This window comes from Apium graveolens, chromosome 2 (genome assembly GCF_009905375.1).
Source record: "Apium graveolens cultivar Ventura chromosome 2, ASM990537v1, whole genome shotgun sequence".
NCBI classification, from domain to species: Eukaryota; Viridiplantae; Streptophyta; class Magnoliopsida; order Apiales; family Apiaceae; genus Apium; species Apium graveolens.
In genome coordinates, this window is record NC_133648.1 from 22,713 (window position 1) to 44,287 (window position 21,575).

Sequence of the window (21,575 nt, forward strand, 5' to 3'; positions counted from 1 at the left end):
TTAATAATTTATTTAATTTTCAGATCCAACCTTTTGAAAAAAAGGTCAATCTAGAAAAAATCTAATAAATCGCATATCAAATCTACACATATAAATACAAATTATTAATCTTCCCTCAAATCTTATTTTACTTCAATTAGGCAGATACATTGCAAGATTTTTGAACACCGAATTTAAGATGCGAATCAATATTATATTTTCAAAAAACTTTATTTTAAACAATTAACAACACTCATATATTTAAGCTGTTAAATATTTAAACCCCTACAAAAGGAGCTAGATACACGGACAAGCTTAAATGCTTAATTACAACGAATTCTAGATTTTTTTAAAAAAATTTATCATAAATTTTAATATTTTTAAATTTATTTATAAAAATACGGTCAATATATTATCGCATACGAGATTATAGAGATGGTTGAAAGATTGCAATGTTGAAGAGAAAAGTTAATCGAAGTTGCAGACGAGATTATAAATATTATATATAGTATTTTTGAAAATATTTTCTTCAATATGGAATAGGTGTATTTTTGAAAAAAAAACTTTTTTTTAAATTATTCAATTAATTATGTATTCAGACAAGCTTAAGCATAAAGTATATTATCACTACAGTACATAAACAACATAAAAAACACACACTTTCCTTAACATCAACTTCACTTGACTAACCACCATGTCACCCACACTCCCTACTTTCTCTCTCCTCATCCTCCTCTTCTCTCTCTCCTCCGCCCGTCACCTCCCCAACACCACCACCACCACCACATCACCACCCTCAGATCTCATCTCCGATGACTCCACTCAGCTCATCAAACTCTTCACTGAGCCAAAAGTGTGTGAAGAAACGTACGGTTTCTTACCGTGCACGACAACAGTGTTGGGGAACTTGTTTTTGATACTAGGTTATGGATATCTCATGTTCCTTGCTGCTACTTATCTTTCATCGGGAAGTGAGCTTTTGTTAGAGATTCTAGGTCCTGGTATTGTTGGTGGTTTGTTTCTTCCTATTCTCGGTGCTCTTCCTGATGCTATGCTCATTCTCGGTACCCTAACCTTACTCTTTTCAGTTATCGTAGTTCGATAATTTATGTTAAGTTACCGGTTCTCCTGAAATCTCGAAAACTGAGTATTTAACATGATATTATATTATACTCCATTCCATTAAGTCAAATGGAGTAAAGTTTGACCGAAACTTATTAATATTTTATAATTAAACAAAATAAAACAATTACACCGGAAAGTAGATTTAATCTACTTTAATATACATTATTTAGTTTTTTGAGATAATATAAGAGTAATGTTTAATTTTTGGTTAAAAATTAGTCGATAAACGATATAAGATATTAGAAAATGCATTGACCGGATTTTAATGCCTTGACTGGATTTTAGATTATATTTTAAAGTAACACTTTCTAGCTACGAGTTTAAGTAATCAATTTACCTAAAATTTTAAAGTTTTTAAAGTGCTAGAGGAGTGCTGTACAGGATCTTATGTTATTTTAACAATATTATTGTTATGTTTAATGTTTGTGGTGTGCTGTTGTTTAACGAACTGGTGTGCGTTAGGCCTGTGTGCTTTAGGATGGATAGGGTTTACCATTAAATTAGTTTAGTACTTAATTGTGGTTTAGAGTGAGAGATAAATGTTTATTAAGTATTCGATGATTTGATTGGTTTAGTACTTGATTTTGGTTGAATATGGATTTGTTTTTGGTGAATGATTGACTTAAGTTTTGTATACGGTATTAATTGGTAATGGCAATGTAATGTGTTGACTGTTGCCGAATGCAGCCTAGAATAGGACATTTTACGAAGGATAGTATCTTATAGGCCCTCTTATTCCGTTGTCTCTTTTGTTGAATTTAGACTCGGTACTTAGTTTGGTTACTAACCAGTATTAGCTAGTTGAGTTTATTTTATTTATTTATTTTTTCCACCCGAGTTAGTATTTGTTCGTTTGATGTGTTGCGATTTTCAGTTTCTGGGATGTCTGGAACTGTGGAAACTGCTCAAGTTCAGGTTTCAGTTGGAATGGGATTGCTAGCTGGTTCCACGGTTATGCTTCTTACGGTGATATGGGGAACCTGTATTGTTGTTGGCAAGTGCGACATAGAAGACTCTGTTGCTATAGATGGGAAAGATACTAAAGGGCTTAGCTTAACAGGTTTTCCCTTTTATCTTGCTACGTTTTGTGGGATTAGTATATATGAAAGTTATTGACATGCTAGCTACTTTTTATATTCAACGTCGGAATCCTTATTGCTAATTGGTGATATTACAGTAAAATGTCAATTACTATGCCTTTGACATTCTAGCTAGGATATGTTGTTAGAGAACTGACTCCTGGAAATGGCAACTGCTGAAATAACTCCGCCACACACAGTATAATTGAAACTCCTATTTTCAAAAATTTACAACTATTGCATGATTCGCATATTGTTTGTGTTAGCATATTAAGAGTTAATCATATTCATAGTTAAGTTCAATAATACACCCTGACTGATTCATTAATCATTGAGAAAGCCATTTACTCGCACAGTATCTTAACATATGTACATGCTTCTTCAGATTTTGATAGGATGGCTGAAATGAATATTGATATGAAATTGAATACAGTAGTTTCCTTTGTTATGCTCTTTTATTATTGGCTTCTTAAGAGTCAGTACTATACAGACCTCTTCGGCTATTGGATAATTTTGATTGGTATTCTGCATCTTTTATTTTCTTTTTTGAATATTTTAGCAATTTAAGAAGCCCTGTCAATGAAAAGTTTCCCCACTATTGCAGGTTCTGGTGTTACCACTGACATCTGGACAAGCTATGCTGCAATGATAATGGCTATATCTCTTATCCCCTTTATAGTTGTACAACTTCCTCAGATTTTGCATTCAACTTCTGGTAGACATTTGGCAGTCTTGATTGCACTTATTATCTCTGTCTTGCTACTGATCTCATATTGCCTTTATCAGGTAATATTTTCATGTATGCCAAATTTCCTCATGTCTATTTGTATGTTTATATATCCGTATATGGCCTATACCATGTAAAACACATAAATTAGAATTATATATCCAAATTTATCTGTAATTTTGTGGGAGAAGTATACTCGAATTTTAAGTTTTCAACTCCTATTAATTCTGTTTTCAATTATTCCATTTGAATTGTATTAGGTATTTGACGTGAAAGAAAGAAACTGTAAAGTAACAAAACAGAATCAATTAATGGAATAATAGTATATGTGTGTGTATGTATTGCTATTATAGTTGTATAAGTTTCAGTTATGAATGCTTCCACTTGGATTTAACTGCATGGTCTATTCGTCTCAACTAATAGAAGAAAATTTGCATAATTTTTTTACATAATATTCTTGTGTAATTTTGTTTTGAAAAAGAACACATGTCCGTCCAAGTTGTCCACTATGGTAGCTACTTTTATCATCTATTTATACTGGTTCTACTTTTGGTTGACTTGATCTGTTTGTGTTATGCAGGTATTTCAGCCGTGGATCCAGCGAAGAAGGATCGACTACGCAAAGCATAAACATGTAATATCTGGAGTTCTAAAACATCTAAAAATGCGCGCACTAGGGAGGCTACTAACTGATCAAGGAGAACCTAACAGAGAAGTGATAGAAAAGTTAGTGTCCTTTCGTTACCTTTCTCCCTTTCGAAAAATATCCCTACTGACTTCATTGTGGATTCTGTTACAGGCTTTTTACGGCAATAGATACGGATCATGATGCATATCTTTCAGCTTCAGAATTGAGAGCCTTGATTGTTGGCATTCGGTTTGATGAGATAAATTTGGATGAAGAAAATGCAGCAGCAAAATTATTAAAAGATTTTGACTCATCGCTCGATGAAAAAATTGATCTGGAAGAATTCATCAGGGGAATCAAAAATTGGCTTGATGAGGCCATGGGCTTAAAGAGCTCTCCACATGACGGTGCTGGCGGTGAAACAATTAAGCACCTTACGCGCTATCATGAGGTATGGCGCACTCTGTCGTCATTCTTGTAATAATTCTAATCTTTCTGTGTTGCTCAGATTTCATGTCTTTGAGTGAATTTACAGCAAACAAAGAGAGATCATTTTCTTTTAGGGGACCAAAGTGATGAGGTTGTTGAGGGTGTGGAAAACCCCCAGTGGACGACCTTAAAAGCTGTACTACTGTTGCTACTGGGAGCTGTTATCGCAGCTGCATTTGCTGATCCTCTAGTAGATGCTGTCGATAATTTCTCTAGTGCAACAAGCATCCCTTCTTTCTTCATATCGTTCATTGCTCTTCCTTTCGCAACTAATTCCAGTGAGGCAGTGTCGGCTATAATATTTGCTAGCAGAAAGAAGTTGAGATCTGCATCTCTGACGTTTTCAGAGGTTTGTTTCATTGTCCATTTCCTAGCATATATTGCCGATTATTAGCACAGCTTGCTACAGCTCTTCACAGCAGTTAATTGATATATATTTTTTACCTACATCTACAACTAAAGCAGTGTACCATCAGATGCATAATTTTATGAATGTCTAGATGCTAGGTGTTAGGTTTAAACGAATCATAATTCGGAATGTTATGATTGCATAATTGGAGTGCAGAATTTTGACACAAATTAACTATATCAAATTGTTGCCTTAGTTCTAATGAAAATCTTCTTTCCTCCCTCTTCTTCTTTCGAATGCAGTTGTATGGAGCTGCAACTATGAATAATATTCTTTGTCTGTCGGTATTCTTGGCCCTCGTTTACGCTAGAGGGTTGGTGTGGGACTTCTCCTCAGAAGTGCTGGTTATCCTAATTGTGTGCATTGTGATGGGCGCCCTTGGTAGTGTCCGGACCACCTTTCCTTTGTGGACAAGTTCAATTGCGTTCCTACTTTACCCGTTCTCTTTGGCACTCGTTTACATTCTTGACTATATGTTCGGTTGGTCATAACTACTAATTATCTAATACCGTTGTGCTATTCTGTACTTCATCTTAAATGTGTGTTTGGGTGACAGTAGTCACGATAGTGACTAAGAAAAAACAGCTAGGATGTGTTACGGCAATTTTTGTAGATACAAGAGAGCCATGGCATCTGTATTGAAAACTTCTAATACTGTCACTGTTAATGAATATGTCTTTGTTGAACTGCCCATCTACTATATTGGATACTTTTACTTGCTAAGTTAGACCTGGTATAGTTGTGCATAAAAAGGTATCTTTAGTTTTATTTTCGGATGGAAATTCTGCGAAAAGCATTGATATTGTATTGCAGTTTTTTCTTAGAAACTTTCCGAATGAATGTAGTATATACCTAGGTTACTCGGACTCGGCTAGAAGAGTCCGAAACGGACATGTGTCCAAGTATCGGATACGACAACATTTTGAAAAATTTACATGTTTTTGGGCTAAAATAAGTGTCCATGTCCGAGTGTCGAGTGTCCGACACGGACTTGTAAAATTAAAAGTCCGAGTAACATAGGTATATATGGTAGGTTTGTCTCTGGAGTATAGATGAAGTGATGAACCTATAGATAGACCGTTGATGCATAGGAGGAGGTTCGTGTCGATAACAAGTAGTCTAGTCGAGGTTTCAGACCGTTTAGTACAAGTTAAGAGTTCAGGCCAATCTGACGGTTCGTGTCCGATAATAAATCGAGGGACATATCTCTTGTGTTCCTTACTAGATCCGTACCGACCACGAGTACTGTGTGTCCCATTGGCTAATAATTAGTCAGTTGAGCCCATGACCCATGTGAATATGTGATGTTTACACTTTGGCCATGCATTTTATCAAAATGAAAGAGCCAAGAGGATAAGTTCTCAAAAACTGACCTCTTCAACAAGTCTCTCTGGTCTGGACCATAAATCTACAGCACATAATGAAGCTCAGATTTCCTGACCCACCAGAACAAACACAGGACCAATCACTCAAAAATAATGTACATAATTTGGGCGTTTGATTTAGCTTATTCGAGAAAATAAGTGCTTATAATTTACCTCACCGGAAAACACTTATTTAGGTACTTTCGGATAATAAGTACTTATTTTGCTAAGATAAGCTGAATCAAACACAGTAGATAGTAAAGGTGACTTGTAAAATCTTTACTACAAGCTATGAAAATCAACCTGCATTTGCTTCATCACTTTCATAAAAACCCGAAAATTTAAGTTCTAGACCTTCAAATCTCCTCTTTCTAATGTGAGTAATCTCATATGACAGATATTTAGGGTTCTTCACACTCAACCTTACAAGAGATTCATCTCTCATTACCATACTTAAGTCGAATTTAAAAATTGCTTACGAAAATTGGGATGATCTAGACAGAATGACCAAGCTGGACCGAGAAAAGACTTGGCCTTCATAATTTTAAACTCAGATCAACATTTTCTACTACATCATTGCTGTTACTTTTGGTGACCGTTGATCGAGCATTCTGCGATGATGGCAAAAAGCTGAAGAATGGCTGCTCAGCTGGTTGAATTAGTCCTGGCAAGCGAACTGGATCATCTGGTACTCCCTGAATACTCATACGATAAATCTGATTATTATTTCTTCGAGATAAAATGAATGTTCAACTAGTATTCTGATGTAAGCTCAATAATCAGAGCAATGGCAATGTGATCAGGTATACCTGATAAGGAAAAGCATCAAATTCAGGAAGTTCTCGAATGCAAGGGTCTAGATAGGATGGAGAATCCTTTGGTATTGGAGGCGCCAGCGTGAGAAAGTGATTATTAAAGCCTCCGTTTTCTTTGATAATATTCTTCTTGTTGTGCTCAGGTATTCCTCTTGAACCAGAAGGCCCTTCTCTGAGAAGGGGAACGCGAAAACAATTTTATGTTACAGAACAACAGCAGTGGTATACTAAACGTGGGATCTACTTGTGAAAGTGTAGCTTACATTAGAACCGGATTGGCTTGTACAAAATCAAATGTACTGTCACTAATGAATGATGCTGGTTCATCTGTTCTAGGGATATGGGATGCATATGTGGGAGGAAATTTGCAGTTGAAAGAGGGGACTGGTGCATCATCGATAGAGAAGGGATACGATCTCTTTAATCCAGCCACCTGTACATCGTCACGTTCAATTCACCATAAGTGAACAAGATAGGTACTTATTTAAACTCCACCATTACCAGGAAAATTGAATGCAAAGAGTGTACACATCTTTAATCTTTTTACTAACTTCTATGTACTGCATTTGAATGCATTGAATTCACATGTTTAGTACCAATGTTAGGGTGGAAATTTCGTGTTCATGATGTTATTCGAGTGCTCTATAAGACTATAACTATATATCATCTAACAGATACATATTCATTTACATGAACAGTGGAAAGTTAGATTGCAGATGTTCTACTGCATGTGAAGACTAGATAAGCAAAGAAATGCAGTGTAGAAAAGTTGGACAAGGGAATAAGATCAAGAGAAGCTTACTCTCTCTTCCTCTGGCCACAAAAGCATGGATTTGTTACCACGATATCTTTGGTTTGAAGGGGGCTCTGTCTGAAAATTCATAACAGATGATGATGAAGTCCCTATTGATACATTCACCTGCAATTTTACACATTGTCATCTTCAGTCACAGCAAAAGGATCTACAACCCTACAAAAACTGACTATGAAACAATTCAAGAAACAAATTTGACAAGGCTAACCATGGAGGAAGGACAAGCTTCCTGACTCGGGTATGATCTTGGCATAACATCTGGCAAAGGCCACGCAGGGTTTTTGGTTTCAGAAAACAAATTTACACTTGGACGTAATGCACTGGATCCATAATGATCCGTCTTGAAATTGACATTCCCTTCAGGATTATATTCATTGTCCCATAACTTAGACCAACTACCACGCCCTGCGCTTGTAGTGTCTTGCCATCTCATTTCACATTCACCGCCATTATCAATTCTATTAGGGATCATGGGTGGCAGTCGATGTATCTTATTGGTTGAAGGGTGATCAATCGGAGATGTGGATGTCAAATACGCAGAAACATCAGGCCTGAAATTGGAACACTGAGAAGCCAAGCAAGAAGAGGAGTTACTAGGTGAAACAATTGCTCCAGGAACTTGAAAATTTGCATCTCTTTTTTGTTGCTCTTCCAATCTAATCTTCTCAAGTTGAGCAACACCAAGTCCTCTTTGTGGCACTTTCTTTTGCTTCAACTTTTTCGAAGATCTAGCAACACCACCACCAGTACAGCCAACACCACCACCAGTACAGCCACCAATACTAATGTTACTATACTTCTGGTTTTGTTCTTGTTGAGCCATTCTTGATTACAGCCATATATCTAAACTATATATCAATAAAAGCAGATTCTAATTCTGTTTAGGACTAATACTTAAGAGGTGTGACAGACCATATGTCCATATCTAAGATTCATATAGTACATTTTGAAACAAGAACAGCCTATAAATGAGCCCATAATTCAGCAAAGATTGTAACTTTATGTGAAATATTGTATAGAGGGAGAGATAAAGAAACAGAGTTTCTGATAGTTTGGGATTCTTCTGAAGAAGCAGTTGGTTAAAGCTGTCTGAGAGAGAGAATGATGAGATGAGATCACTAAATACATGGAGAAAACAAAACCATTTCAAAATTCAAAAAATAGAACATTGCAAATCTAACTCAAATAAACAGCATCTGTTTGAATGCCTATTTTTTCTCTGACTAGTTTATCGCCCAAATCCTAGCTCCACTCCTTTCCTTCCTAGACCGACTCTCAAGAATTATAGTACCATATCTCTCTCTCTCTCTCTCTGTCAGTATACCAACATGAACAATCTCTCTCTCTCTCTCTCTCTCTCTCAATATACCAACATGAACAATCTCTCTCTCTCTCTCTCTCTCTCTCTCTCTCTCTCTCTCTCTCTCTCTCTTCTCTCTCTCTCTCAACATGAACAATACATTATGCATGGTTTGCACAAACATATATACTCATAACAACACCATGACAGACCATCCCAAGTCAGACACATATATATCATGATTTTACAAAATCAAACTCACCCTTCCAAAATTAGTTAAATGCCAGCAAATCCAAACTTATATTACCTCAATCTGTTTTTTTACCTTTTAGGGTATGCATTATTCATGCCTTTGCACCTCTTCTTGGACCACTACCCGTAGTTCATTCCATTAAAATTGCAACTACATATTTATCTTTTGTCTGATTTCTTGGGAATCTCGAAATACCAAATTTCATGCACGGCTAATTTAATTTTTCATCGAAAACTTATGATCAGGCTAGGAAGCATGAGTGCGGGTGCGTGTTACGGGGATACGGAAATTCGGTAAATTTAAAATATGGGGATTCGGGTGCGGGGATTCGCCAAACATTAATACATTAAAAGTTAAAACTATATTTTTTTATATTTTTCAGGAGTTTCGGTCAAATTAAACTGAATAATAAATTATATAAGTTCATTATGAGTACATTATCGTTAATTGATAATCCAACTGATGCATTTTAGCATAGTTAATTGATTAAATGTTGAAGTATATGTATTATCTTGTCTCACTCGTGGATGAGAGAAGAATCCCCAAGAATCCGGTGTGCGGTGCGGCAAGTGAGTGAAGAATCCCTGCTTCCAGGATGATTTAGAACTAGCCGGAGCTGAAATTCTAGTAATAAAATTTTTACTCATCACCTGAGGCTTAAAAATCAATTTATACTGATTTTTAAAAACGACACGAGACTAGGAATCCGGAAATTAAACTAAGTTCTCGTAGCCGGGGCTTCAGCCTAGGTTAATCCGCGGTACTGCCATTGTTTACAACAGAATGCAGATCTTCCACTGACTGCTGAATATATGTTGTTGGGCCACAAATGGAAAATATACAAATGAAGAAATAAGGTTGAGCCCCATTATAAAGTTCAGTTACAAGAAGTGCCAATGCCACCAAAACTTAAGTCACTTTTGTGCTTCCTCGTTAAGCATTCCCATGGGGGATCCTATATTTTACCTCTGCAAAACCTAATGAATTATCTATATATTTCAAGAAATATGATGAAGGACAAATTCAGCCTATTTTTATATAAAATTAATAAAAATGACCGATTTCTAAAAAGTTGGCCAACTTTCGCTTTATATGAGATACCCAACTGTCAGTGGAGTATCCCATATATGAAATACCCAACTACCGGTGGAGTATCTTATACAAATTGAGATACTCAATTGACAGAGGAGCATTCATCGGCTAAAATTGGTCATTTTTTCAGAATGACTATTTTTGTTAATTTTTTTAAAAAACATACTATTTTTGTCATTTTTTCTCATAATTTCTCCGATTTTGAACCATCAACCTCTTTGATAACAATAGGAATGCCCTCTACTTTCACATTTCTTGAACCTTTGTCTAAACCAGTAGGCTAATACCAGAATAATGTATCACATTTAATTATTGTTTACTACTTATTTGAAATACCATACAATAACCATGAAATTTTATTTTTTTTATACTTTTTTTTGGCCGCAAGGTTGACTCAGTTAGTTAAAGAGGGGATAATTATCCGCAACCGAAGGGCAGCGGCTGCGGGTTCCCTACGGAAAAAAATTATACGGAAAAAAACCATGAATTTTTTTTCTGCACTCCTTTCTCTTTAGAAGGCATGTTTACAAAGTTCTACACTTTGTAGAACTTGAGTACATAAATTAGAAATGTCTTCAATCTCCAAAATACCAACTAGATTTACCCGAAAAGAGAAAGATTGATAAAATCAACTGAGTATTATTAATACAGAAGCAATAGATCCTCAAATGAGCAAAGCAGATTGAGTTTGCAAAATTATTGGGGACTTGAAGATGACAGAAAGAAAAATCAAATCTTTTAGCATTATACTAGGCACATGGATGATGGATATGCCTTTCTCAATGACCCCTCTATAGTTGTCCATAGTTACATATGCACAAAAACTCCTAAAATCTGAAACCAAAAAAAAAACCGTTCGATCTTACCAGGTAAATATTCTGAAAAATTTACAGCCTCAAGAAGTCCGCCTCCCTCAACGAGGCCTAAAAGAGTAAACCACTTGCGATTTACCATAGAATTGTAAAAATGTCCTTTACCAATCTATACAGTCTGCTATTTGCATGAAAATTGAATTTCAAATTCAAGTGAATTGTGCAGATCCTGAAATTACATTACCTGACTACATATATTGAAGTTTCATCAGCCTTATCAGAAACTTCTGAAACTAATTTATAACACAATTTATTGAGTCTTTATTTCACTGAACAAGTACTAGTACTTTCTCACTTCATAACTCTGCTTCTGCACATATATTATGTACTCAATAGAGAATACATCATTCCAGATAGGAAAAGAAACTAATTACCTGGCAGCTGTATTCAAAATCTGACTACCATGTTTTTAGGCAGTTAAAAATTAATTAAAGAAACTAATCACATGCTTAGTGAGTAATGCATTGATTAGTAGTGAATCAGGGGCTGGCTTGTGAAGAATGTTGCCACCTTGGAGACACATAGGTTAATAATAATTTACATTATTTAATCCTTTAATTTATAGTATGTGTTGATATCACAAGTGTTTGGGTTGCTAATACTATATAAAATATGATGGAGGCTGTGATAGATACTTCTCTAACATGTAGCTAGATGTCATTGAGGATTTAATATTATATATACAATCAACTCTTTAACAATGCCCCAATTACACAAGGAAAACAGATAGCTCCATTTTATTGTGTATCAGCTGGAGGATTAAACAAGTGAAATATAGTACAATCCTACTTAACTTTAATAATGGACAAGTTTAATATCTTTACAATGTTTGTCCAATTCTGTGCCCTAATCACTATCAAAGCAAACAAGTACAATTATTAAGAGTTAGAAGTTACTTATCTTATATTTATAAATCCAATCCTAATACCCAATCAAATTTAGCTCATGCTAGCCACTAGTAACAGACTTTTTGGCTCTTGTTTATTCACTAATCATGACCTTACCACTAGTCATACATCCAAAATGAATAAAAAAGTTCTAGTAGTCAAGTACTTTTTTCTATATTATATGTGCAAGAATATATGATATATAATTCTCGTAAGCTCTCCTCCTAACGTTATCTTGAGATTTTAGGAGAACCGTAACTTGAAAATATATATTGAAAATTTGAAACTGGTTCCTCTCCTAGTATCTTAGGATTAATATTGCAAGCTAAGACATGTTCCTTAAAAGATTTTTACTTTCTTCTGAGTTTGGAATGTTTCCTTCAGACAAAGTTAGCCCTAAAGGAAACAGTGAACATGCCACTGAAGAAATGGGAAGAGATGATATAGATACAAGATCCAAGTACATCTTTCTAGCATGTTGACACAAGTTTATATGCAACTATTTTGTTGGATGAGTGGTAGTTATCAACCATAAAGAAGTACCAACAACCTACTAAGCAATTGTCACCATCACAATACAAGTGAAGTGTTATATTTACATGCTTAACTTAATTTGATAATAACAGTAACAATAATAACAACAAAGATTACAAATTTCCAGCTAGAGGAAGAGCCTTTTGATAATTAGATGCAGAGATTTTCAAGGGTAGGGGACCATGGTTTGAGCAAGTAGCCAAGTACCCTATATTGGAGGTATTCTTATTCTATAATTGAGCTTGCTTTTAACACTTTTTACCTTTTTATGGCTTTCATTGGGTTCCATTCTCAATTCTTCCCTCAGCAGACTCCACTTAGCCCCACTTGTTCTACCTTTGGTATATCCCATCACATTCAAACCTCTACAACATGATCTTAATGCTCAAGTAATCTTGTTGGGGACCTAATGTTTCATATTCAAAACCTAAATCTGAATTTTGAAAGTAACATATGTTTCAACTCACAAGGATTGGTGTGAGAGGAATAAAAATTATACCTTTATGGATAATAAGGTTTCTTGTAAGAGCACAATCAGATTGTATGAATGTGATGAGGCTGGTTTCTACTTTGCCTCTTACTAATATGGTTGTCAATCCATCAAGAAAAGACTAAATCTAGATAAGTTTTAAATATTCAGGGCTCATATCATATATTCACTTGTTCACTAACTAGGCAACAAAATAGTTTCTGTTGATAGATAACAGTCTGCCTGCTTGGTTCTTTCAATACTCTTAGCAAAGAAAGAGATGTAAAGGACCATTTATTCAATCAGTCTAGTCTAGGTTTTCTGGAACAAGAAGTGTTGTTCCATTAAACATATAACTCTCTTATTCATCCACATGAAGCAAGAAAGCTCCATCTATATATCATTTGTCAATTTGACCATCCCTTAACATGGAAAATATCTTAAACATTTCGCATCAATATAACATCTTCGACATTTTTAAAAAAAAGGGCAATAAGGGATTGAAGAAAACACAACAGAAAATGTATTGGAAATACATCAGGTGCCTAATTTTGGGAACATCAACAAGTGCTTTAAGATGATGAAATGAACATGGTAATTGAACAAAGCAACACATTTTAGCAAGTGTTCCAGTCAAGAAAATGAGATTCAAACAAACAAGACAAGATGAAATACAAAGTCTAACAACAGAATTGAACAAACAGAGTGCAAATAGTAACAAAGTTAAGAGCTACATAAGCTCATTAACATCAAACTGAAATCAAACACAACTTAAATATAGAAATGTAGCTAACCACAATACGAAAACCTGAAAATGCACACAGATTTGTTCTTATCGCGGTAGCTGCCACTGAATAGAACCAACTTGAATCACTTCTTCCTCTCCATCTTTTTTACGAAATCAACAAGCTCCCATCACATTAGGCTTACTTGGATTTTACTTAACATACATTTAAGTCCTACAATAGAACACAATACAAAAATACTTAAAATGTATATAACAACAAAGTATTAAATTAAGTACTTGATAAATGTGAATCAAGAATCACCTGGTAGAGGAGAAAAAAATCAAACTTTCGGGACTAAATCAATGTGGAGAATCGGATGAAGCAGAGGACGGCTTGTCTGAAACGCGGTCATGCTCCTCCTCTTCGCCTTGAATTCGTGCTGGAACCCGAAACCCTGAGAATTCACCAGCAGAGGCAAATCCAATTCCGGACATTGTAGATGGATGATATGGAAATGATGAAGCTGCTTGATGATCATATGCTGACGGGTCTATCCAAGCACAAATTGAAGGTGTGTTACTGGACTGAAGGGGTCTCCTTTGTGAAAACAACAACTGAGTTTGGCCATACATTGCTTGCTGCTGCTGATGCTGTTGCTGCTGCATTGTTGAAGGAGGTGAATTAAACACGAATGCTCCTCCTTCAACACCACTACCACCAGTGTCTCCACTAGTATTCCAAGAAACCATTCTCGAGAACCTATTCATATCGTTATTTGGGGTCTCTGACCAGCCTGATCCATCATAAGTACTCATCTGATGATGAGTACCCGCGAAAAGGCCAGTAGTTTGTTCTTGGTTTTGGTGGTGAAGTAGCATTGGATCCTGTAAGGACTGCAGCGAAAGGCGTAAATCTTGGTTCTGATTAGTACTTCTTAAATGCTGTTGAAAATTGTGCTGATTAAACTGCACATTAGCTGCATTTGAAGTATTAGTATCTGATGCACTCATTGGGAAAAAGGACTTGATTGTATCCGCAATGGAATCAGAGTCCATCGATGCAGGCAAGAAACTCGAGTTATTGTGATCATTAGGTGGATGGTGTTGCTGAAGCTGTTGATGCTGCATAGGTTGATCTTGATTAGTTTGGTTTATTATAGGAACAGAACTTGTTGGTGTCCAGGCAGGAAGTTCCTCGAGCTCATCAATCGCGGCCTTAGCCTTCTTGATGAGCCAATCGACCGCCTTACTAGGGCGGTCGTATCCGAGGCGATCCTGGACATCATAGAACTGAATAGCAGTGTGGGCCGAGAGACGGACTCTTCTGTCTCTCGGCCCCTTTGCTGTACAGACTTTACTATGTCTGTCTTTTCGACCTGTGGAACGAACAATGTGGCCTCCTTGAACTTCCACAATTTCTCCACCAATGCTGCTGTTTGTGTTCCTTAAACCACCTAATCTTGAAGCTGTAGTTTGTTGATTTTGAGCTGATGAGTCTCCCATTTTACCTCGCAAACTCGCATATTCTTTCGAGGAAGAAGAAGGTAAGTAAGAGCGTTTCTTGAGGCCTTGTGATGGTGGTAAAGATGGTGTTTGTGCATCTAAACCACCTCTGTAAAGGTGATTAAATTCTTGAAAAAACTGGTTTTGAAAGCCATGAAATGGCTCTTGTTTTTCTTGGTCTTGTTCTTCTTCTTCTACAGGCTGTCTTGAACTCAAGATTTGGTTTAAAGATTGGTTTAGATTGTGTTGGTGATGGTTTTGATGGTAAGAATGAAGCTGAAGATTGTTTTTTTGAGGATCCAAACTCAGACCCTTGTTGTTTTGCTTTCCCTCTTCCAGCTTTTGATTCACAAAACTTGTTCTTTTTCCTACTGAGTACAACTACAAATAACACTGCTCTTTTCTCTCTCCTTTTCTCTCTTTTCTTGCTCCTTGTGTAACTGCCACAGCTCTGCAAATTTTTGCTGTCTCTCCCAAAAAGCCCTGCCATTCAACTCTCCATATTCCATTACTCTCCAAACATATAGACCCCAGACCCTAATTCATCTCTCCAGTTTAGACTAACCCATGTCCTTTCTTTGCTTAAAAACAGCTTTTTTCTTAATCTCTCTCCCTCTCTCTCTCTCAATCTCTCTCTCTCTCTAGTACTGGAGAGATGCTGTTTTTTCTTAATCTCTCTCTCTCTCACTCTCTCTCTCTCTCTCTCTCTCTCTTTCCTTCTCTCTCTCTCTCTCTCTCTCTCTCTCTCTCCTTCTCTCTATTTATCACTAGTACTGGAGAGAGGTGGGTGGTGGTGGAACAGTAAATATAAGGCCAGTACAAAAGAGAAATAAGGGAAATACAGAAGAAAACTATACTACACTACACTACAGAGGAGGGTATGTATAGGAAACTATATACTAGGAGTACTACTACTTTGTTTGGCCTATCAGAGCCTTTGATGCTACTGAGCAAGTGTGACAGTGTTTGGTCAGAAACAAGATTAAAGATTTTTGTGAGCTAATCAATGCCCTCTTGTTGCTTCTGTTTTTGTACACCCTCTCATCTAATTTAGTAAAATTTTCTCTTTTTTCTTCATTTACTCAGCTTATTTACTTTACACTTTACAGTATACCAGAACAAGTACTTGCATTAAGCTTTTAAATTTACCCTCTCCTTTTTTCTGGTTCACTTGACCAAGTACAACTATGACTAGTCTTATTTTTTCACTAGGTTCATTTGATTTAACATTGTTCAATGACCAAACAACATTTGTACTCTATAATCTACATGCTTTTCAAGGTTCACTTAATTCATGCTTGTTCATAATATTCCATATCATACGATGGTAAAAGATCACGGTACGTGACTATAGAGTTTCCGTGCATTCACATCAGAAACCTTGTTTTTTCATATGAGTGAACGTTTGTCTTATGTTGACTAAATGACTAAACACTATGCATGTTTGAGGGGAAATTTTAAGTACGGTTTGTCTAGTGTGTGCGGACACTAAGTTTTAAAATTAAAACTCTTCTTTTTTCTCGTTCACTTAGCCAAGTACAACTACGACTAGTTTTATTTTTTCACTAGGTTCATTTGATTTAACCTTGTTCAATGACCAATACAACATTTGTACTCTATAATCTACATGTTTTTCAAGGTTCACTTAATTTATGTTTGTTCATAATATTCCATATCATACGATGGTAAAAGATCGCGGTATGTGACTATAGGCTTTCCGTGCATTCACATCAGAAACCTTGTTTTTCCATATGAGAGAACGTTTGTCTTATGTTGACTAAACGACTAAACACTATGCATGTTTGAGGGGAAATTTTAAGTACGGTTTGTCTAGTGTGTGCGCATAGACACTAAATTTTAAAATTAAAACTCTTCTTTTTTCTGGTTCACTTAGCCAAGTACAACTACGACTAGTCTTATTTTTTCACTAGGTTCATTTGATTTAACCTTGTTCAGTGACCAATACAACATTTGTACTCTATAATCTGCATGTTTTTCAAGGTTCGCTTCATTTATGCTTGTTCATAATATTCCATATCATACGATGATAAAATATCGCGGTATGTGACTATAGACTTTCCGTGCATTCACATCAGAAATCTTGTTTTTCATATGAGAGAACGTTTGTCTTATGTTGACTAAACACTATGCATGTTTTAGGGGGAATTTTAAGTACGGTTTGTCTAGTTTGTGTTCATTGGCACATACTAAGAAAGTCTGATTCATAAGTCGTAAAAATTTTATTGGTGAAAATTTTTATGCACGAGATTCAATCATTATTAATGAGCTTTCCATCAATATTTTGTGGATAACTCATCGAACACAAAATTTTAGCATATGGTCATGGGCACACACTAGAAAAATCTTTTTAAGAAAGGTTGTTGAATAAAATTATTATTTCCGAAACGTTTTCGAGAGAAAAATATGCTCTGGAAATAACATTTTCGATAATTCTAAATAGGCCAACGACTAAAAAGATTGTAGAGAGACAAGGTAACTGTATTGATATTTTGGTAGTTGATAGATAGGGAGGGGGATAGATCCTTGAAATTCCAGCACCATTCTCTTTTATGAAAATGACTATTCTACTTGGCCTTTATATTTTCTCTTCCTTCAATTATAAAGAAAACACATTAATAATTTTGCATCTCTCCAATATTATTTAGTTTGACAAGTACGTCCTTTTTCTTTTGGTCTTTTATTCCCACATTTACAAACTTTGTGGTTGCTACTACAAGTGCCCCCACTTTGCTTCCTTTTGATTGCAAACCAAAGTTTATGACTTTTTGTTGGTCTTAATAAAAATATCTTGTCCGACTTTACATTTAAATAATGTATTTGTTAACAAACATATAATACTTTTTCTAAAAAATAGACATATAACATAACATGTATTTTTTTGTAAGGCATAAGGGTATAAAACTGGGCTAAATATCAAACTGGTCACTGAAAGGCGATATATCAATTTTGATATCAACACAGTGTCATTTTGATCACTAAAGTAATATCGTTTTTCTGTGGTGTGCCATGCGCACACACTAAACACCAAATTTTATAAGTTTAAAACACTTTGATTGGCTCCTCCTCTTTAATAATGGTGGACCCCTACATAAACAAAATTTCCACCAATCAAAATAAGTCAATTTTATAATTTTAGTGTTTAGCATGTGCCCACGGGCACACACTACAAAAACCCAAGTAATATAAATATCAAGTAGATATCTTCAGAAATACGACAAGAAAGTAAATATTATATTTTGTTAAGTTATACACATTTTCCTTCAACTCTACTATTAGGATTGTTAATGGATCGGATCTGGATCGGATCGGCCTTGATCCATATCCTGATCCATCGAATCTGGATCGGATTTTTGTCAGATTTTTAATAGCTCAATCCATATCCGGATCTGTTAGGATCACGGATCACGGACCGGAGCTCCGATCCGTTAATACTTATATTAGGACTGAGTCACTGCATTTTCACTAATTCTGAGCATTGCAGGTGATTGGTTTGAACCCTCAAATAGAAACAAGGCTCTTTTTATTCTTATACCCAAGTATATGTACATAATCCCAGAACAGTGACTTAAAATACAAGTGCTAAGGATTGAAATACCGGAGTACAATAAAGGTAAACTACTATCTATGTCTCTGTGACCTGCAGAGTGATAAAATGCTAAGAAAAAATAATATAAGTATATTATATATAATTTATTATATATATGTAAATAAATAAATAAATATATATATATATATTTATGAAATATAATAAATTATCCGGATCATTAACGGATTGGATCGACCTAAATCCATATCCGATATTTATTGGATCGGATCGTTACCGGATCAGATTTTTTTCGGATCAGATATTTTTAAAAGTGATCCATATCCGCTCCATTAGCCTTCGGATCGGACCGGATTTCCGATCCATTGACAGCCCTATCTACTATAACCAAATAAAAAGTTATGAACTCTGTTTTTTTAGGTAAAATATATAGATTTTAAAACTTTCATTTATTATTTATTTTCAATTAAGTAAGATAAAATAACTGTAAAATTTAAAATAAATAGTAAATATTAAAGAAACTAACATTAAAACTTGTTCATAAGGAACAAGTTATTAATTTCAATAAATTGTTATTAATGCTTATAATTTCAATTGAATGAATTGTAGCATATTAAAGAAACTAACATTAAAACTTGTTCACAAGGAACATGTGATGTCTAATTAATTAGAGTCATGTCCCCAAAAGTACGCTAGAAAAGGCAAAGTGGGAACTTGGACGAGGTAAATTTACTCGATTAGAAGAAAAAAGTTTAGAAACCTAAACACAAATTATGAGTTTAAGATTTAGTAATTTGTAATTAGTTGAACTTTTCAGGTTATGATATGACTGACTGAATCCTACAAAACTCATTCCTTTATTTCATGACCGTGTCTCCCCCGTTCTCCCAAACATTCGTGTTTGAGGCTTTTTACCGGAAAAAATAAAAAATAACTCGATTTGATAATTACGAGAATAATTATTCTTTATCAATAAAAATAAGTGTGTTATAAAAATAAATTTGTCCGACTTTTTTAAAAATATGATTCTAGAGCTAAATTAGACAAAATTTTCGAATTCAAATTATTTCAACTTTTTTTCTTTTCGGGAGATTTCTTAATTACGCATGTAATGGATTTTTAAGAGTAATGAAGGGAAGCTGCCGTAGAAAAATAAGTAATATATTTTTTTTCTCGGAGGAGTCGTTAGCACGCATCATGATTCTTAGGGATGTCAAACTAATCCGATTTAACGGATATTTGATCCGAAATTTGAGATTTTGGATATAACGAATCCAAAATTTTGGATTTAGATTTGAATTTGAATTTCTATGATACTGAACTGATACCTTATCTGAAATTTGAAATCCAATTCAAATCTGAAACCTGATTCATAAATAGGATACAATGTTTACTAAATATAGATTATATTTAATATTTTAGCCGTAAGACATAAAATCCACGTATTTTTATTTTATTATTTGAGTAGAGTAATAAATTAGTGTCAAGATTGTCATAACTTATTCATTTAATTATATTTTTAATCTCAACTTTTAGAATTTAAGATACGCTTTTTATATATTATTTGACATATATTAGGTTTTACTCATCATGTCGAACTAGTGCTATATAATGCTTTTGTTTACTTAATAATTTTTTTTCTAATTTTTGTTATTATATAAATGTAAATAATGGTGTTCATATATACCAATTAGATAAAATTTGACTATATTATTTATAATTTTGAATATCCAAAAAATACTGATCTGATTCAAAACTCGACGAATTTAAATATGGATAACTTAAGAGGACATTTGAAAACTTGCATTTCATTTCAAATGACAGGATTTGAGTTGTCATTTCAAATTCTCATGTTTATACTAATATTTGAATATCCTGAATTTCAAATGAAATCTAAATCCAAATCCAAATTTTCAACCAGATTATTTAATCAAATTCAGAATTTCAATAGTTTTCCAAACGGGCCATAAAGTTATTTGAATTTAAAGATGGATAAGAATCGACATGCTCTTTGTATCCTGCGTGAATGGGAAATGCACAAACTTGCCCTTTTCTTTTCTACCAAGCTCACCGGTATATATAAATACTAAAGCAGTTCCACGTTAAATGTCTTTATTAGCTTTTATTCCAGCATTTAAATTAAATATGCGATATTATAGTTTACGGTTTGCTCCTCAGTTTTTTAATGAGAAGTAAGTAAGTGATTAGGAGTTAAGTACTTTTATCCCATTTTTGGTGTGAAAGATTGTTAAATTTGCATTCAATAACACTTGCTTTCGCTCCTTTTAAAAACTCGAGAGTACGATTACGGAAGGAAGTGAAACTACTTTAATTATCCTCCACTTAGTTTCCTTCCTTTTTTAAATTTGGGAGCATGGCGTTACCCCTTCCTCTCGAGTTTTAATTAGGAAGGAAAGCAAGTGGTGGGTGATTAAAGTAATTTCACTTGCATTCATATTTGCGCTCCCGAGTTTTTAAAAGGAGCGAAAACAAGTGATAATGAACGTAAATTTAACAAACTTTCATTCTAAAATTTTCACTCCAAAAATGGGATGAAAGTTTAGTGTTGGGTGGAGTGGAAGTAAATAAAAAAGAAATGATGAAGTGCGTTGGGACTGAAAGGGAAAGGTAAATATAAATTTTGTTTGTAGTTTTTGAGTTGTCTCTTTCAAATATCTGCTGCCTCTTTCTTATTTATAAGCTTTCGCTCAGACCATATATGATTTGTATACACGCACACAAGGATTGATTTTTCTAATTTTAAACCATAAATTGGTTTAAAGTTGGTATCAAGTATATGTGGTGGGTTTCAAAAAAAAGTGTGGTGCGTTTATGCGTGAAATTATAATCACGTTCGGCTCATTTATAAAACGAATCATAAAATTGTAATTAAAAATTGGTTCGTTTGTGAAATGAATCAAATTTTTTTTTAGCTGAGCATCAA

General features: G+C 34.6%; 3 protein-coding genes across 3 annotated transcripts; 1 reads left to right on the forward strand and 2 right to left on the reverse strand.

Annotated features, from left to right (window-relative positions):
- The first annotated feature begins 635 nt into the window (after positions 1–635).
- Positions 636–5,122, forward strand: LOC141706524 (sodium/calcium exchanger NCL-like). Its single transcript, XM_074509254.1, has 7 exons — positions 636–1,043; positions 1,979–2,164; positions 2,788–2,969; positions 3,491–3,636; positions 3,710–3,989; positions 4,074–4,376; positions 4,679–5,122. The coding sequence occupies exons 1-7, from the start codon at positions 674–676 to the stop codon at positions 4,925–4,927; spliced, it is 1,716 nt and encodes a 571-aa protein (XP_074365355.1). The 5' UTR covers positions 636–673; the 3' UTR covers positions 4,928–5,122.
- Positions 5,123–6,092: 970 nt separating this feature from the next.
- Positions 6,093–8,258, reverse strand: LOC141706525 (uncharacterized). Its single transcript, XM_074509255.1, has 5 exons — positions 7,638–8,258; positions 7,418–7,534; positions 6,879–7,048; positions 6,610–6,787; positions 6,093–6,495 (listed from the first exon to the last, which is right to left on the reverse strand). The coding sequence occupies exons 1-5, from the start codon at positions 8,250–8,252 to the stop codon at positions 6,337–6,339; spliced, it is 1,239 nt and encodes a 412-aa protein (XP_074365356.1). The 5' UTR covers positions 8,253–8,258; the 3' UTR covers positions 6,093–6,336.
- A 5,193-nt stretch (positions 8,259–13,451) lies between these two features.
- On the reverse strand, positions 13,452–15,444 carry LOC141706526 (transcription factor TCP4-like). The gene is made up of 2 exons (XM_074509256.1): positions 13,886–15,444; positions 13,452–13,795 (listed from the first exon to the last, which is right to left on the reverse strand). Exon 1 carries the CDS (start codon positions 15,064–15,066, stop codon positions 13,924–13,926), a length of 1,143 nt encoding a protein of 380 aa, XP_074365357.1. The 5' UTR covers positions 15,067–15,444; the 3' UTR covers positions 13,452–13,795; positions 13,886–13,923.
- Positions 15,445–21,575: the final 6,131 nt, after the last annotated feature.

Excerpts from the sequence above, each read along its gene's own strand:
- LOC141706525 (XM_074509255.1), bottom strand. The coding sequence starts at position 8,252 with ATGGCTCAACAAGAACAAAACCAGAAGTATAGTAACATTAGTATTGGT. Across the intron at positions 7,535-7,637 it reads AAGCTTGTCCTTCCTCCATG|GTGAATGTATCAATAGGGAC; the intron begins GTTAGCCTTGTC and ends GTAAAATTGCAG. Across the intron at positions 7,049-7,417 it reads TGTGGCCAGAGGAAGAGAGA|GTGGCTGGATTAAAGAGATC; the intron begins GTAAGCTTCTCT and ends GACGATGTACAG.
- LOC141706526 (XM_074509256.1), bottom strand. The coding sequence starts at position 15,066 with ATGGGAGACTCATCAGCTCAAAATCAACAAACTACAGCTTCAAGATTA.
- LOC141706524 (XM_074509254.1), top strand. The coding sequence starts at position 674 with ATGTCACCCACACTCCCTACTTTCTCTCTCCTCATCCTCCTCTTCTCT. Across the intron at positions 2,970-3,490 it reads TCTCATATTGCCTTTATCAG|GTATTTCAGCCGTGGATCCA; the intron begins GTAATATTTTCA and ends TGTGTTATGCAG. Across the intron at positions 3,637-3,709 it reads AACAGAGAAGTGATAGAAAA|GCTTTTTACGGCAATAGATA; the intron begins GTTAGTGTCCTT and ends ATTCTGTTACAG.